The sequence below is a fragment of the Anser cygnoides genome, chromosome 27 (assembly GCF_040182565.1).
Source record: "Anser cygnoides isolate HZ-2024a breed goose chromosome 27, Taihu_goose_T2T_genome, whole genome shotgun sequence".
In the NCBI taxonomy this organism is placed as follows: Eukaryota; Metazoa; Chordata; class Aves; order Anseriformes; family Anatidae; genus Anser; species Anser cygnoides.
Window position 1 is genome coordinate 4,714,218 of NC_089899.1, and position 15,641 is coordinate 4,729,858.

Sequence of the window (15,641 nt, forward strand, 5' to 3'; positions counted from 1 at the left end):
CGTGTGTGTGTGTGTCCCCCTCTGCGCCTGGGGGCATCACAGACAGCGTGTGTCCCCCCTGCGCCCACAGCACCCAGCCTTTTGCCCCAGGGATCCCCCTGGGAACCAGTGTGTCCCCAGTGTGCCCCCAGCACGTCCCCAGTGTGTTCTCAGCGTGTCCCCAGCGTGTCCCCAACACGGGGGGGTTGCACCAAGGCAGGCAGGGATCCGCAGGAGCTGCACCGCTCCCGATCCCGACCCCATAGAGCCCCCGGCGCTGGACGTGCCTCGGCCAGGCCTGGTGCTGGGGGGGGGCAGCACCGGGGAGCGGGGACGGCAGGGATGGGGGGGGGGTCAGGGCCTGTGCTGCTCGGGGGCCCAAGCGGGGCCACCGCTGCCACCACCGCCACCGCCACCACCACCGCCACCACCGCCACCTCCGCCGCCGCCGCTCCCCCCGCCGCAGGCCGCGTCCCGCCCCGGCTCCATCCCCGCCCCGCCCCGGCCCGGCGGGCGCTATAAGCGGGCGGCCGAGGCCGGTGCGAGCGGCCCGGCATGGCGGAGCCCCCGCGGAGGAGCTCGCTTGGGGCGGGCGGCTCGGCGGCGGCGCTGCCGCTGCGGGCGCGGCTGAGCTTCGCGGCCGGGCATTTCCTGAACGACCTGTGCGCTTCGCTCTGGTTCACCTACTTGCTGCTCTACCTGCACGCCGTGCTGGGCTACAGCCACCGGCTGGCCGGTGGCCTGCTGCTGGCCGGGCAGGTGGCCGACGGGCTCTGCACGCCGCTGCTCGGCTACGAAGCCGATCGCTCGGCTGGTTGCGGCCGCTACGGCCGGAGGAAATCCTGGCACTTGGCTGGTAAGGGCTGGGATGCTGCGGGAATCCCACCCCCCCAGCCCAGGGGGCTGAGGGTCTGTGCAAGGGGGTGGCCTTGGAGAGGGGTTGGGGTGCTGGGGGTGCTTCCCTGGGGGGCTCGGTGGGGTTCCCCCAAACAGAGAGCGAGCTGCTGCGCCAGGCAGCTTTGGGGCTCAGGGGGGCTCTGCTGGAGCCCCGATGCTGCCGAGCGCGCCCAGCACCAATGCTGCCTGCAGGGGCCTTTTTGGGGTGCCCCAGATGGGGGGTGTAACACCTCCCCCGTGGCACCGAGGTGGGAACGGGGCAGAGCAGGCGTGGGGCAGCCCCGTGGGGGTAACGGGGTGCAGGGGAAGTGGTGGTGTGACGTCCCTGTCCTGCCCGGGTGCCGTCCCCCTGCAGTGGCGTGGGGTGGCCCCGTGTCCCCCTGCGTGGGGGTGGCACCAAGGCAAAGGGGTAAAAAGGAGACCGAAAGGTAAATCTGGGCTTTCCCGTGAGCATGGGGATTTACCTGGGGCTTGCCTGCGAGCGGGAAGTTCCCCGTGCAGCAGCTGTGATGGGTGACCTTGGGGTGCGGGATGCTCTGCTCGCCGGGGCTGCTCCGGGTGCTGGGGACCAGGCTGGGGCTCCCCGGGTCGGGGCACGCGTGGGCTCTGCTCCGGGTGAGGAAAGGCCCCGTGGGGACGAGGAGGAGGCAGAACCAGGTCCGTGTGAATTATTAACGGGTCCCCACCTCACATGGGTGGAAAAGGCACTGAAGTGCTTGGGCTGCCCTGCTGCCGTCGGGGGCCCTCCCTGAGGGGACAGCGTGACTTGGAGAAGGGTCCTCGGAGCCGTGGCACACGCAGGAGCCTGCCCTGTCCCTGCTGCCCCGACGGGGAATGGGGCGGTGAGCGTGGAGAAACCTCCGTGGGCAGGAGATGGAGACCCTCGGTGCTTCCTCCTGGTAGGGGCACGGCACCGCCAGGGTGCCAGCGGACCCGTGCGGGGAGGGGACGGTTGTGCTGTGGGTGCTGTTATCTTGATGCCAAATTTCACCCTGCCAACCGCTTCATGCCACCGAACGGCAGCCTGATAAAGCAGCTGGGCTGCCCGGCGGTTGGCTTGGCCTGGCCTCCCAGCCTTGAAGGGAGCCAGAAAAAGGGGGTGCAGGGGCGGCAGTTTCACCCCCTGCCGCAGCATCTGGGAGATCTGCGCTCTGAATTTAGGGAAGTGGCCGGAGCTGTGACTCCGGCATGGGCAGCGCTGCATCGGCCGGGTGCACCCGAAGGGGAAGTTCTGAATCACGTCTTGCATGGGGGCTGTGCCTGCCCCCGGCCGGCACCGCGAGGTCCTGGGGCTGAGCTCCAGCCTGGCCCTGCCTGCTTCAGTGGGACAGGGGAGGCTGGGGGCATGGGGGGAGGCTGGGGGGGCTGAGGCTGGGGACACGGGCTGAGGCTGGGGACATGGGCTGAGGCTGGGGACACGGGCTGAGGCTGGGGACACGGGCTGAGGCTGCGTTTCCCTGGCCAAGGCATGGGGTTGTTCCTGGAAGGTGGGTGCTACCCCACCGCCTCCCCGATCCCACCGCAGCTCAGCCTGGTCCCGGGCTGGCCCTGCTGGTCCCGCTCCTGGCCCGCTGGGTCACGCTGCGGTGACAGGCTTCTGCGCGTGGGAGCGGGTGGCCCATCTGGCAGCAACCCATGCTCAGATCAGAGGAAACGTTGTGAAACCACAGCCTTGCGGGGGGAGATACCACGAGCTGCTATCGGCAGCATCTCCCCTCCGCGGTGCTGGGCTGGTTGGCGGCGGGGCTGCCAGGGCCGATGCTCTGGGGAAGCTGGCTTGCTGCAGGATGCGCGCCCTGCCCGTAGGATTGCGGGGCAGCTCCCTGCAGCCATGGGGTGGGAGCAGCTCCTTGCTTCACTGCTGAGCGAGTCTGGCCGTGCTGCCCCAAATCCCCTGCCTGCAGCGGCTGCGCTGCGCTCGCCCACTTGTAGCCTGGCGTTCCCGTGACTCTGCCCTGGAGGGCTGCGAGATGAGAGCTTGGACCTCTGCCACCTGCACGCGGTGCTGGGGGGCTCCCGGAGCCCTGTGCGGGGCCGTGGTGCCCCCCATGGGGATGATGTCTGTGCCCTGCTGGCTGGTTTGGTGGCCCTGGGTGCTCTTTGGTGGCCCTGCTGGGAAGGCGATGCTGCACACGGGTCTGCTGCGTGGCGGAGGAGCAGCGAGGTGGGGATCGGGTGGTGCAAGCACTCGGGTTGTATTGAGGCTGCGAGCTCCTGGCCTTTGGGTCTGGGCTAGGAGCTGAGCTGGGACCTTGAGGGGCTCCTGTGGTCCTGCTGGGATGAGCAGGGGCCCCCAGGACAGCTCTGGGCTCGCAGCGGAGCCGCATCACATGGGGATGTGGCTCTGCTGGGACAGCCCGCTGCAGGAGCCTGGCTCCGCGAGGATGGCCTGTGCTGGCCCTGGTGGCACTGCCCGTCCCTGGGGGCTGCCAGGAGGACAGAGCGACAGGCGTGACACAAACGGCTTCTGGCGTGCGGGGGTGTCGGGGCGGATGTGGGAGCTGCAGCAACCCGAGGCCCAGGGACTGCAGCTCCTGCCCCAGCGCTCCCCGGGGACGCGGGCAAGTCCCTCGCAGCCCTTCGGGGACTGCAGAGCCCGACCCTGTGGGGCCCGAGGCTGGGCGGGGGGCAGAGCCTCACCGATCCTCCAGGCTGGGCTGGGTGTTTGACACAGGCACGAGTTCTGGTCCGAGTTCTGCACCTTCTCGGAGCCTTCCCTTCCCTGGGTGGGACAGGGACACCGCGGTGTGCCTGAGCCCCTGTCCTTCGGGGAGCTCCTGAGCACTGGAGCCGGCGGTGAGCTGGTGCAGGGCAGCACCCAGCACCCTGCTGGGGTCCTCACGGGCACCCAGGCTGGGCTGGGATCGCTGCCTGCCCTTGCTGGGCGCGGGGCGGGGGGATCTGCTCTGCTCCTGGCAGCCCCTGCGGCCGCGTGCTCCTCGGGCATCCTCCTCAAGTGGAAGTGACGGGGAGGAACTGCCCTTGTGGCTGAGGGAGGGAGAAATCTCTCGTCAGGAAAAGGATCTTGCATAGTCCTGCAGAGAGGGGAGCCTGGGGACCTGGCGAAGCGGCTGCGGGTTCCCCTGGGCTGTGGGATCGGGTTCCTGCGGCTTTGTGGCCAGCGGGTGCTGTGGGTTTGGCAGTGCCCGGCGCAGGACAGGACGGAGCAGGGCACGGCGCCCGGGCCTCGGGAGCAGCGAAGCATCTCGGCGGATTTGATCCGTAACCTTGTGGAAGGGGAGGGAGAAGCCGGCCTGTCCCTGCCTGTTCCACGCAGGCGTCCCCGTGGCGTGCAAAGGGGACACTGCCGGGCTGTGGCGGAGGGAGGGACCTGGCTCTGGTGTCACTGACTCAGCCGGGACCTTCCCATCAGGGCAGCAGCGTCTGATGCCGGCGTGGGGACAGATCTGCTCCTGCCCCTGATGCGCTGGGGGCCGCTGGGGATGCCCCTGGCTGCCGCTTTGCGTGGCTCCCTGCAGCAGAAGGGACGAGGGGCAGGCCGTGCGCCTGCGGGAGCTGGAGCCGTCCCGGTGCTCAGGGCGCCTTATCGCCCTCAGGCAGACGGCGCGGCGGCGCGTGGCCTTGGGGCCGGTTATCTGCAGGCCTGGAGGTGGGCAGCGACCAGGGGGGAGCTGATCCCCCCCGCAGCCCTGGGGCAGGACCTGTCTGTGGGTAGGAGCCAGCTGTGGCCGTCGGGTCCCACGGCGCTGGGCTCGCAGCCCCTCACTGCTCCCCTCTCTCCCCCAGGCACCACCTGCGTCCTCGTGTCCTTCCCCTTCATCTTCAGCCCCTGCCTGGGCTGCAAGGAGAACACGCCGCAGTGGGCAGCCTTCATCTACTACCTCCCCTTCATCGTCATCTTCCAGTTTGGCTGGGCGGCCACGCAGATCTCCCACCTGTCCCTCATCCCAGAGCTGGTGACCAGCGACCATGAGAAGGTGGAGCTCACGGCTTTCAGGTGAGCGTGGCCAGCCCTGGCTGTCCTCTGAGCCGAGTCCCTTCGCCTCCGTGGGGAGAGGTCCCCTGCGCGGCACGGCTCTGCGTGCTGCCCTGCCACAGGCACCTTGGGCACGCTGGAGCCCTTGGGCTGGCAGGACGGGGCTGGGGCCGTGTGGGTGTCCTGCAGGACACAGCCAGGTGACACCGGTCTTCTGGGTCCTGGTGCCAGGGGAAAGGTCCTGCTGCCGAGGATGCCGGTGACACAGCTGTCGCTGTGCTGTGGTGATGTGAGACAATCCACAGCTCTCCACCAAACCCAGCCGGGATTTGTGCTGTGGTGCAGGCGGAGGCAGGGCTGCCTGCCAGCTCCCTTCCCCCCTTGGTACTGGGGTGCCAGGTCCCCAAACCCTCTGCCCCAGCCTCAGAGGGTGCATCGGCGCAGAGGAGCTCACGCCCAGGGGGCACTTTCTCCTTTGGAACCGGAGGCTGATGCTCACACGGGAGGAATGTGTCCCCAGGTGTCCCCGGGGAGGGGAGGGCTGGGCACTGCCCTGTGCAGGCCGTCCCGGAGGCGGCAGCGTCCCCAGGGCAGTGCGTGCAGCCCCAGGCACAGAGCCCGCGCTGCTTATCTGACGGGGCCGGGCTGCAGGAAGGGGACTTTATCAGCCGGAGCAGGGCTTCGTTATCTGCCCCGGTGGGAGGAAGTTCCCCTTCCGTCAGGTAACAGGCGCAGCGCTGCGCCCGTGCTGGAAGCACGCAGGGAGGCGTCGGGTCACCCAGGGCCAAGGGGCCCCACGCTGCGGTGCTGGGTCAGGCGGCTCGGGGTGGGCTGGGGCTGGGCAGGCTGGCCCAAGGGGGCTCGGTTTCCTTCTGGTCCTGCCCCCTGCTTGGACTGGGGGTGCTGGGAGGTGCACCAGTAAGGCTAATGCATGGCCAGGGCTGGCCTGTCCCTGCGCGCTCTTGGAGGTGTCACCTCCGCACTGGTGCTGTGGTGCAAAGCTGGCTGCAGCGTGCCTGGTTTGGCGGGCAGCCTTGGGTGGAGGTGTCCCTGCTGTGGCCGGAGCTGCGCTCGTCCCTCTGCGTCACCCTGGCGTGCCATCTCCCCCAGGTATGCCTTCACCGTCATGGCCAACATCACCGTGTACGGCCTGGCCTGGCTGCTGCTGAACCTGCAGGTGGACCGGCCTGAGCGCACGGAGCACCTGGGCATCCAGGATGTCCCCGTGTTTCGGGTAGGTGGCACGGCTCGGTGCCTGGGGTCCCTTCTTTTCCCTGGGCGGGATGTGGCTGTACTGGGAGGTACTGGAGGGAGTGAAGTGGCAGTGCCCCAGAGTCACCTCCTGCACTGTGCAGGGGCTGCGCCAACTCTCCCTGGGTTCTGAGACCCCCTTTTAGCCCACCAAACTCCTGGGGTAGGGGGGGCGGTGAGCAGGCAGAGGGCACCCTGTGCCATGCTCACCCCCTTCTGCCTCCCCCAGAACCTGTCCCTCATCGTGGTGGGGCTGGGGGCTGTCTTCTCCCTCATCTTCCACCTGGGCACCAAAGAGAAGCCGTACCCGCTGGGCTCCCTGCCGCAGCCCGAGAGCACGCCCCTGCTGCAGAAGGAGCCCACGAGGTGCCCGCGCCCGCTGCTGGCCTGGAAGGACTGGCTGCTGGAGCCTGCCTTCTACCAGGTAGGAGCAGGAGGCTGCCACGGCCGTGCCCCGTCCCCCTCCTCCAGTCGGTGCGGGCTGAGCGCTGCTCTCTCTGTCCCCTTGCAGGTGGCGGTGCTCTACATGGCCACCCGGCTCATTGTCAACCTGTCCCAGACCTACATCGCCATGTACCTGACCAACTCGCTGCTGCTGCCCAAGGTGGGCACGGGGCAGGTTCCTGCCCGCACGTCAGGGTCACCCGGGCAGAGGTCCTGTGCGAGTGGTCTGGAGCTGATCCTCTCCCCGTGCTTGTCGCTCACAGAAATACATCGCCACCATCCCCCTGGTGTTGTACGTCAGCGGCTTCCTGTCCTCCTTCCTCATGAAGCCTGTGAATAAGTGGATAGGTCGAAACGTGAGTCCTGGGGGCTTGGTGAGGCTTGAGTTAGACCCAGGGCATAACAACCTGCTCCTGAGCTCAGGGGCTGGGCACAAAAGGCAGGTCCTGAACCCACAGGGGAGCAGAGCACTTGGCACACCGGAGCCCGGCTGCAGAGCAGGGGCCCCTCAGGAATCCTCCTGCTGCAGCATCGGTCCCACAGGGCAGGGCGAGGGGTGGCATGGGCCTGTCCTGCACATCTGCGGGTGCTGAGGTCTGGGAAAGTGACGCTGGCCCAGATCAGCCTGTCCTGAGCAGCCCTGGCAGGGCTGGGAGAGCCCCGAGAAGCCCAGAAGAGGCCAAGGCTGAGCCACCCTGAGCATGCTGGGGGTGTGGGGTCTGCAGCCCCGGCAGGATGGGGCTGCCCCTGCAGCACACCCCCTTCTGCCCCGGAGCAAATGCCATTTCCCAGAAAAAAGAAAAAAAACCTTCTGCTCCTGCCAGGGGGTGCAGGGCACGGCTGGGGCTGTCCCCGTGCCCTGCAAGGCACCCACAGCTCCTCTGGGCACAGGCTGGTCACTGCGAGGCCCTTGCTGTTTGGGGACAGCGCCCCGAACCCGCTGGGAGCGAGCCAGGGCCGTCCCTGTGAGCCCAGGCAGCGGCTGGCCCCGATGCCCCGCTGGCGGGGTGTCACCGGGGTCTGGGGCACAGCCAGCTGCTGGGTGCTGAGCTCCGCCTTCTCCCCCTGCCCGTCCCCACGCTGTCCCGGAGCAGCTGACGTACTTCGTGGGCATCCTGGTGATCCTGGCCTTCGCCTCCTGGGTGACCCTGACCAGGACGATGGGAGCGGAGATCTACGGGGCGGCCGCGCTGCTCGGCGCTGGCTCCGCCACCATCCTGGTCACCTCCCTCTCCATGACGGCCGACCTCATCGGCACCAACACGGTACGTGCCCCGGGTGTCCCGGCAGGGCTGGGAGCCCGGCGGGCAGGAGACGTGTCCCCACGCAGGCAGAGAGCCCTGAACCGTGCCCGGGCCGTGCTGTAATGTGGGCTCTGCCCATGAGAGGGCACACGGCTCTCGCTCGCTGCGCTGCGTGGCACCGGCTGGCCCCACGCAGCAGCGGGTGAGCCTCCCTCTCCCCTCGCAGCACAGCGGTGCGTTTGTCTACGGGGCCATGAGCTTCACGGACAAGATGGCCAACGGCCTGGCTGTGATGGCGATCCAGAACCTGCACCCGTGCCCGTAAGTGTCCCTGTGGAGCATGAACAACCTAGTGACAGCTCCAGCCAGACCGCCGGGGTCCTGGCAGCAAACAGCCCGTGGGGGCATGCTCTGACACCCCTGCTGAGAGGCACTGGTGGAAACTAGCTCCGATTCATCCTAAATCCTTCCTCGCCTTCTCCTCTGGCCGTAACAACGGCTGCATCTCAGACGCCTGAAGGGGCTGGGGATCGCTGTGTCCATGCTGCTGCCCTGGGCTCTTCCCCCCGTTTCCCAGTCCTGGTGGCGAGGACTTGGGACTGCTTTAGGCAGCGGGAGGGTGGCAGCAGCCCCGGGGTGCTTGGGGAGCGCTCTGGTCCCCGCCACCAAGCTGAGCCGTGGCCTCTCCTTGCAGGACTGAGCTCTGCTGCCCTGCCTGCGTCAGCTTCTACCACTGGGTGATGGTGCTGGTCACCGGGGGGATTGCCATGGCTGCCACCGTGTCCCTGTGCTGCATCATGATCTGGCCCATCCGGGTCCGCTTCCGTGAGTGTGGCCGCAGGGCTGGGGGCACTGGGAAGGGGCAGGCGTGGGGCTGGGGGCACAGGGAGGCCCGTGTCCGGTGCCAGCCCTGGCTAAAGCAGAAGTGTCTTTCCAGATGGCCCTGGTTGTGGCAGGCTGCGGGGTGACCCTCATGGTAGGCAGGCTCAGCTCCTCGTGCTTCTGCTGCTCCTAGCCCCAGAGCTGGGGCTGTGCCCGCTTGCTGCGCCCGTGGCGGGCAGGATCCCCCTGCCCAGCCACGCTGCCCCTGGCCCCGTGGTCACCGAGGGGTGAAGGGGCTGCTGCTCGTGCTGGTGGACAAACACAGGGGCAGGACCGGGGACCGGGTGCCCCTTGCCAGGCTGCTCAATGTCAGCTGTGTCTCCGTCCTTTGCGTTGTCCAGACTTGTTCTGTGCTGGGTGGGGGGAGAACACGGAGCCCCCACGGGTGGGGCTCTCGGCAGTGTTGTGTAGGGCCTGTGCTGCCCTGGGACGTGCCAGGGCCCCTCGTGCTGGGGCCAGGAGAGCCCACGAGGACCGGGCCAGCACGTGGCGGGTCGCCCGGCACTGCGAGGGCTCCTAACCCGTCCCTCTCCTCCTTGCAGATGATGTCTCCCTGCAGGGACTGAATGAAGCCAGGATCCCGTACGATGAAACGGAGAGCGTGGAGGAAAGGAGCCCCAACAGCACGGTCAACTGAGCAGGGCACGTGCCCTCGGCCGCGGTGGTGGCCGGGCTCTGCCGGGAGGGACCCCGAGGAAGGGGATGGCACCAGGCCGGGGGAAGCTGGGCTCAGGTGGGACCCGGGCACTGCCTCGCCTCTCTGTCACCTTGTACAGGACTTGTCACCCCCACGCTCTGCCCGGGGACTCAGTGAAGGATGTCCCTCTGCGTTTGCACAAGTTTAACACTAAGAGGCCCGGGGCTGGGCTGTGGAGCCCGGCCCCTGCACTGTGGGACGGGGGCACCCAGCCCTTGGTTTTAAACTGCTTTTGTAAGGTCAGTGTGTGTACATAGCACTTTTTAAAGAAGGAAAAAAAAGAAACAAAACACAACCCACCTCTAAACTTGAATAGAAAGTTTAAAAATTAAACTTGAAAAAAATTAAAATTCAACTTGAACCGTAAAAACCTGCTGGGCACGGTGCTGGAGGAGGGAGGGGGAACCCCCCCCTTGGTGCCCTGAGGGCAAAGTGGGGCTGTGAGGGTTATGGGGGGGGCTGTGTGGGGGTCGTCCCTCCCTCTTCCCCTGTGGGGGCCGGGGCTGGGCTCGCTCCCTGCCTGCGGCTCCCCAGAGGGGCTGCAAGGGGGCTGCGGGGGGGCCATGGGCCGTGGCCGCCCCCCGCCGCCCCGGTGCCGCCCGCAAGATGGCCGCCCTCAACAACGATGGCGGCCGCGTCCCGCGCCCGCGAACAAAATGGTGGCGGCGCGGCGGCGCTGTAGCCCGCTGATTGGTTATCGGCGGCGGGGGACCCACCCCCCTCGGCAGGGCAGCCAATGGGGGCCGGCGGCCGCTGGTGCCAACGCGGCGGGAAGCGGCCCGCGGGGCTGCCCGGCCTCGTCCCGGTCCCGGCTGGTCCCGGGGCCCGGGGATGGCATCGGTTGGAAGAGGCCTCGGGGCCGTCTGCTCCGACCGGCCCCGTGCCGCAGTCACCACCAAACCCTGTCCCCAAGCACCACGTCCAGCCTCTCCTCGAACACCCCCAGGGACGGTGACGCCACCACCTCCCTGGGCAACCCGTCCCAACGCCTGACCGCTCCTTCTGACAGAAACGTCCCCTCGTTTCCAACCTGAGCCTCCCCCGGCGCAACTCGAGGCCGCTCCCTCCGCTCCTGTCACAGTTACCTGGGAGCAGAGGCCGACCCCCAGCTCCCCACAGCTCTCAGGGAGCTGCAGAGAGCAGCGAGGCCTCCCCTGAGCCTCCTCCAGACCGGGCACCCCCAGCCCCCTCAGCCGCCCCTCACAGACTCGTGTCCCAGGCCCTTCCCCGCCCTCGTAGCCCTGCTCTGGACACGTTCCAGGCCCTCGATGTCCTTCTGGTACTGAGGGGCCCAAAACCCAACCGGGCGCGGGCTGCCGGGGGCTTTCACGGGGGGCTGGACCCTGGGGCAGGCGCTGGCTGCGGCAGGGCCCCACGGGACCCCCGGGGACCCGCAGAGGCCGGTGGGGCCGTAGGGCCGTGCCCGTGTTGTACGGCAACGGGAGCCCCAGGGACCGCGGCTGGGAGCTGCACCTGTGGCCCAGGGCATGGCCGGGGTGTGTGGTGTCCCCAGGGTGTCCCTGTGGTGTCCCTGTGGTGTCCCCGGGGTGTCCCTGTGGTGTCCCCATGGTGTCCCCGTGGTGTCCCCGTGGTGTCCCCGTGGTGTCCCTGTGGTGTCCCCATGGTGTCCCCACAGTGTCTCCCACTGCTCCCTGCTGCGTGTCCCCTGCCAGCCCACCCAGCGCCCACTGGGACCCAGCCGCAGGCACCCAGCGCCGCGGGCACACCAGGGCTGTGCGTGCATGGGGCCGGGAGGGCAGCGGCACCTGGAGGGCGTGCAAAGGGCTGCGTGTGAGCAGGTGTACGCGCGTGCAATGTGTGTGTGCGTGTGCATGGGCAGCCTGTGCCGTGTGTACGTGAGCACGGGACTGCACATAGGCAGGGCGCGTGCAGCCCTGCCTGAGCCCGCAGGTGCTGCGTGTGCCTTGCACACCTGTGCACGCCCATCTTCGCACGTGCACGACGACGACACGTGCACACCCTGCGGGGGCGGTGCCTGGGGTGCTTGGAGCCCTGCGGTAAGGAGTGGTGTGAGCGCGCAGTGGGTGTGCGGGGGGGCGTGCACGTGGGGGTGTGGGCGCACAAGTGACGTGTGCGCAACGAGGGTGCGCGTGGGGGTGTGTAAGGATGGGGCGGGTGTGACCGCGGGGCATGCATGGGGTGGCTGGCGATGCTCTCGGTGCTGTAGCTGGGGGTCCCCGGGGGTGCGGGGCTGGGGATTGCAGTGCCCCGGTGCTGCGCCGCTGGACCCTGGTGCTGTGGTGCTGGACCCCGGTGCTGCGCCACCCCCGGGGTTACAACTGCTCCCCGTGGAGCTGTGGGAAAGGCTTTGTCAGCGCAGGGCAGAGAGCAAGGGTGAGCCAGGGCTGGGCGGCCTTGGCACATGCCCCAGCGGGCATGGGCAAGGGATTTCCCTGCTGTCCTTGGAGCCGCCCGGCCCCTGCTCTTGGCCCTGTGTTTACAGCTTGTTTTGGGGTGGCGCGGACACTCCCGGGGCTGCAGGGGGACCAGCAGCTGGCGAGCCCCAGCCCCCTTTGAGGGCTGCATGGCAGCTGTGGGGTGAGGGAGCTCCGTGCCCCTTGCCACCCCCCGGGCCGGTGGGTGCTGCGAGGCGCTCCCGCTGTCGGGGTCAGATGGTGGCGGTGTCAGTCACCCCCTCCGTGCTGGCACCAGCACACCCCAGGGACTCTGCATGCAGAGGATCTTTGTCCCGTGGGCACAGCGGGATGGGCACAGCACCAGCATCCTGCATCCCACCGGGATCCTGCGTCTCACCAGCATCCCACATCCCACCAGGAGCTGGGGGCCCCCATGGCCGTGCCATCGCGGTGGCAGTGCCCGTCCAACCCTTCAGAGCCCCCCCGGCCAGGTGGTGTTTGCTCCAGCAGCCCCGAGTTGGTATTTGCCCCGACGCCTCCCTGCAAACCTGCTGCGGCCGGTCCCAGCCCCGCCTGCATGCCCTTCCTCGCTGGGAGGAGGAGGAGGAGGAGGAGACGGCGGCTGAGGGCCAGGTCTGGAAGGAGCAAGGAGCGTGCGTGGGAGCCGGGCGAGCGCGGGGCTGCGGCGCAGCGGGACGGGACGGGACGGGACGGGAGGGCTCAGCTCTCCCCGCCACCAGGTACCGCCTGGGGTGGGCAGCAGCAGCCCCGGTCCAGGGGTTTTGCTCCGTGCACTTTGATCCAGCACCGGCCCCACGTGTCCGTCTGCTCTGGGGCTCGGCCAGCCACGGAGGGACCCAGGAGCTGTCACCTGCCGCCAGCTCCTGCCTGTGAGCAGGGCGCTGGGGGTGCTGCGGCCACCTCGGGGACCCGGCTGCTGTCCCCAGGAGCGCCGTGGCCATGAGGAGAGCGTGAGGCCGGGGTGCGGCTCTTCCTGGAGCGGGGCAGCGGGGCCATAATTGCCAGCACGCTGGGGGCACCCTGTGGGGCCACGGGGATGGGGACACCAGGGCGTGGGGGGCATGCGGGGGCTGGTGGCATCCAGAGATGCTGCAAAGGGGGATTGCAACGCCTGTGATGCCCCCCGAAATGTCCCGGTGAGACCTCGGAGCTGATCAGAGCGGTGTGGGGACCTGCCCTGCTCCTGGAGACAGGCGGTGTCCCCTGCCCTGCCTGGGGACACCGAGGCACAGCTGGACAAGGGTCGCCCCGTGCATCATCAGCTGTGGATAACCGCAGCCAAATGCCCAGCACGGTGCAGGCATGGGGTGGGCTTTGCTCTCCTGGTCCCAGCAGGGACCGTTTGCCCCTCACCTGCCCCATCCCCCTGCAGCGTGCCGCACTCCTCCTTCATGTCGGGGAAGCTGAAGAAGAGCAGGAAGGCGGTGCTGGGGGAGAAGCTGTGGCAGAGCCTGGAGGAGAGGGGCAGCGCGGGCACCCAGCCGGGGTCGCACCCCGCACTCACCAGGTGGGTGCCGCTCCTGTCTGCATGTCCTCATGTCCCGGGGACACGAGGGGCCTCAGCTCACCCTGCCTGCTGCTCCCTGCCAGGTCCAAAACCTACGACCCCTCCTGTAAGGAGACGGAGGAGGCTGAAGTGGCTGGAGGCCGGCACGGGTCCCTGTCCTCCTCGGTGAGTCCGGGGGTGCCGGGGCGAGGAGAGGGGACCCCAGCACCTTGGGCGCCTGTCCTGGTTTGGTGGCCGATGTCGGAGTGGGGACCACGGGGTGCCCACCGTGCCAGGGCTCGGCCCCACGTCCCGGCTTCCCCCCGCAGCTGAACAAGCGCAGCTCCAGCTTCCGCAAAGCCTTCGGGGAGATCGCCGGGCGGGAAGCGCTGCTGGCCTGCTTCTCCTGCGCCTGGCAGCGAGAGGTGCCCTACCATGGCCGCCTCTACGTCTCCTCCGGCCACGTCTGCTTCCACGCCAGCCTGCTGCTCAAGGACATCAAGGTGAGGCAGCTGCGGGGGCGCAGGGCGGCTGCGGGGGCGCGGGGCCTGACTCTGCCCCCTCCCCACAGGCGGTCGTCCCCGTCACGTCCATCTGTGCCCTCAAGAAGACCAACACGGCGCTGCTGGTGCCCAACGCGCTCAGCATCCGCACGGCCGAGGGGGACAAGGTGAGTGCTGGGGGGGGGGGAGGTCGGGGGGACCTGAGGCTGACCCAGGACACGACCGCCTGTCCCCCTGCCCGCAGTTCCTCTTCGTGTCGCTGCGCCAGCGGGAGGCCACGTTCCAGCTCCTGAAGTCGCTCTGCAAACACCTGCAGGTATGCGCTGCGCCGGGCGGGGGGCCAGGCTCTGTGCCCCCCGGCGCCCTGCTCCATCTCTCCTTGTCCAGGACAACGGCTGGAGGCCCCTGGCCTCTCCCCTCAACAGCAGCGCCACGCAAATCCTTAAGAAGCCTCTGGTAAGGCTGAGGAAGGGCCAGCGGCGGCTCTGCGGCAGATGGAGGCACGGCCGCAGGGACGGATGCGGCGGTGACACCCGGGAAAGGCTTATTTTGGGGGGGGGCAGAGGGGGTTGGGGGGACATTGTGGTAAAACCCCCCAGCCCAGGGCAGCACAGGCGCCCTCCTCCACGTCCCCCCTGTGTCTCCGTGTCGTGCCCTGCGATCAGGGCTTGTCCTCCCGCAGACCTCGAGCCAGTCGGACCTGGAGGAGAGCGCTGCGGAGCCCGACAGCCTCCTGGAGCCGCCGGGTGAACGGCCGCCCCCACACCCTGACAGGCCCTCGCAGCCCCCCTTGGGCACCCAAACAGCCTCTTCTCAGACACCAGGGAGCGCAGGGGCCTCTCGGAGACCCCAGGGCCACCACCCGCACCCCAGGCACTCCATGAACATCCCCTGGTTGGGTGCAGAGGAGGCGAGCCAAGCCAAGGAGGAGGCAGCAGCGACAGCAGAGGATGCGCCGGCTGTGGGCAGAGGTGAGCGGGGCCCTCGGTGGAGCTGCGCAGCCCCAGCGTGGCCGGACCAGGGACCTGACGCTGCCCGGGCTTGGCCACAGTGCTCCAGGACCGTCCCCAACACCTCCTTGTCCCGGCAGGGGATCCCAGCCCAGCGCCCCGCGCCCGGACTGCTGCACCACTGAGCCCCTTCAGCACCATCATCCTCATCTACCTGTTGCTGTGAGTCCCGGGGCAGGGCCCCCCCCGCACCCCCCAGCCATGGTGGCCCCAGCTGCCACCTCCCGGCTCTGCCCGGTGCCTGACGCCGCCCTGTCCCCAGGATGGTGGCCCTGCTGCTGACCTCGGGGTACATCGGGCTGCGTATCCTGCAGCTGGAGCAGCAGCTGGCGGACGCGGGGGCTTGGCCAGACCCGGACCTGTTGCACCAGTGAGGGGGGGCAGCAGCCCCTCCACCCCTGGCACAACGGGAACCCCCTCACCCTGCCTCCCCCAGGAGGGGCAAGAAGACAGGAGGCCAGCAGGGACCTGGTCGTCACCAGCAGGGGGTGGGGGGCTCCAAGCCCGGGTGCCTTCCAGCCCCCCCCAGGAGCCCCCGCAGGCCGTGGGGCTCCATCTCGTTGCCCCCCCCTCACCCCCCCCGAGCTCCCTGCGTGGGCACAGGGGCACCGGCCTGGGGGGCAGAGAGGACCCGGGGGGGGGGGGGCTGGAGTCAGCTCCCCGCATGGGACAGCCACCCCAGGGGGGTGCCGACACTGGGGGGCCCATTGCAGGGCGGGTGGGGACAACGGGACCGAACTATTTAATTAATAAAGAGGTGAGGGGGTGCTGCCCGCGCTGCGGGGGCCCCCACCTCACCCCACCCCGTGACAATGCTGCCTTATTCCTTGGGATGGGCACAGGGAGGCTGCGAGGCTCTCCCCTAACCCCAGGGAGATGTTTTTGGGGTGGGGTAGGGCAGCATCCAGCCTT

At 68.8% G+C, this 15,641-nt stretch overlaps 2 protein-coding genes across 6 annotated transcripts; both read left to right on the forward strand.

Annotated features, from left to right (window-relative positions):
* Window positions 1-486: 486 nt before the first annotated feature.
* Window positions 487-9,651, forward strand: MFSD12 (major facilitator superfamily domain containing 12). 3 transcript variants are annotated; one of them, XM_048077752.2, is made up of 11 exons: window positions 487-835; window positions 4,624-4,834; window positions 5,924-6,047; window positions 6,294-6,488; window positions 6,576-6,668; window positions 6,772-6,864; window positions 7,603-7,773; window positions 7,979-8,073; window positions 8,447-8,577; window positions 8,690-8,728; window positions 9,177-9,651. In XM_048077752.2, exons 1-11 carry the CDS (start codon window positions 535-537, stop codon window positions 9,269-9,271), a joined length of 1,548 nt encoding a protein of 515 aa, XP_047933709.2. In that variant the 5' UTR covers window positions 487-534; the 3' UTR covers window positions 9,272-9,651. The 3 variants fall into 3 exon arrangements, with proteins under 3 accessions (XP_047933709.2, XP_047933710.2, XP_066840091.1); XM_066983990.1 differs by lacking the exon at window positions 487-835 and adding an exon at window positions 1,077-1,775; XM_048077753.2 differs by lacking the exon at window positions 8,690-8,728 and having other exon boundaries at window positions 490-835.
* Window positions 9,652-11,919: 2,268 nt separating this feature from the next.
* LOC106045663 (GRAM domain-containing protein 2A-like) lies at window positions 11,920-15,565 on the forward strand. Of its 3 annotated transcripts, none has more exons than XM_066983988.1 (10): window positions 11,920-12,449; window positions 13,103-13,237; window positions 13,321-13,402; window positions 13,546-13,719; window positions 13,788-13,886; window positions 13,964-14,035; window positions 14,107-14,175; window positions 14,402-14,690; window positions 14,771-14,891; window positions 14,992-15,565. In XM_066983988.1, exons 1-10 carry the CDS (start codon window positions 11,965-11,967, stop codon window positions 15,101-15,103), a joined length of 1,638 nt encoding a protein of 545 aa, XP_066840089.1. In that variant the 5' UTR covers window positions 11,920-11,964; the 3' UTR covers window positions 15,104-15,565. The 3 variants fall into 3 exon arrangements, with proteins under 3 accessions (XP_066840089.1, XP_066840090.1, XP_047933712.2); XM_066983989.1 differs by having other exon boundaries at window positions 11,922-12,342; XM_048077755.2 differs by having other exon boundaries at window positions 11,923-12,449; window positions 14,810-14,891.
* The last annotated feature ends 76 nt before the right edge of the window (window positions 15,566-15,641 follow it).

Excerpts from the sequence above, each read along its gene's own strand:
- LOC106045663 (XM_066983988.1), top strand. The coding sequence starts at position 11,965 with ATGGTGGCGGTGTCAGTCACCCCCTCCGTGCTGGCACCAGCACACCCC. Across the intron at positions 12,450-13,102 it reads TCAGCTCTCCCCGCCACCAG|CGTGCCGCACTCCTCCTTCA; the intron begins GTACCGCCTGGG and ends ATCCCCCTGCAG. Across the intron at positions 13,720-13,787 it reads TGCTGCTCAAGGACATCAAG|GCGGTCGTCCCCGTCACGTC; the intron begins GTGAGGCAGCTG and ends CCCTCCCCACAG.
- MFSD12 (XM_048077752.2), top strand. The coding sequence starts at position 535 with ATGGCGGAGCCCCCGCGGAGGAGCTCGCTTGGGGCGGGCGGCTCGGCG. Across the intron at positions 6,489-6,575 it reads TGGAGCCTGCCTTCTACCAG|GTGGCGGTGCTCTACATGGC; the intron begins GTAGGAGCAGGA and ends GTCCCCTTGCAG. Across the intron at positions 8,578-8,689 it reads GCCCATCCGGGTCCGCTTCC|ATGGCCCTGGTTGTGGCAGG; the intron begins GTGAGTGTGGCC and ends GTGTCTTTCCAG.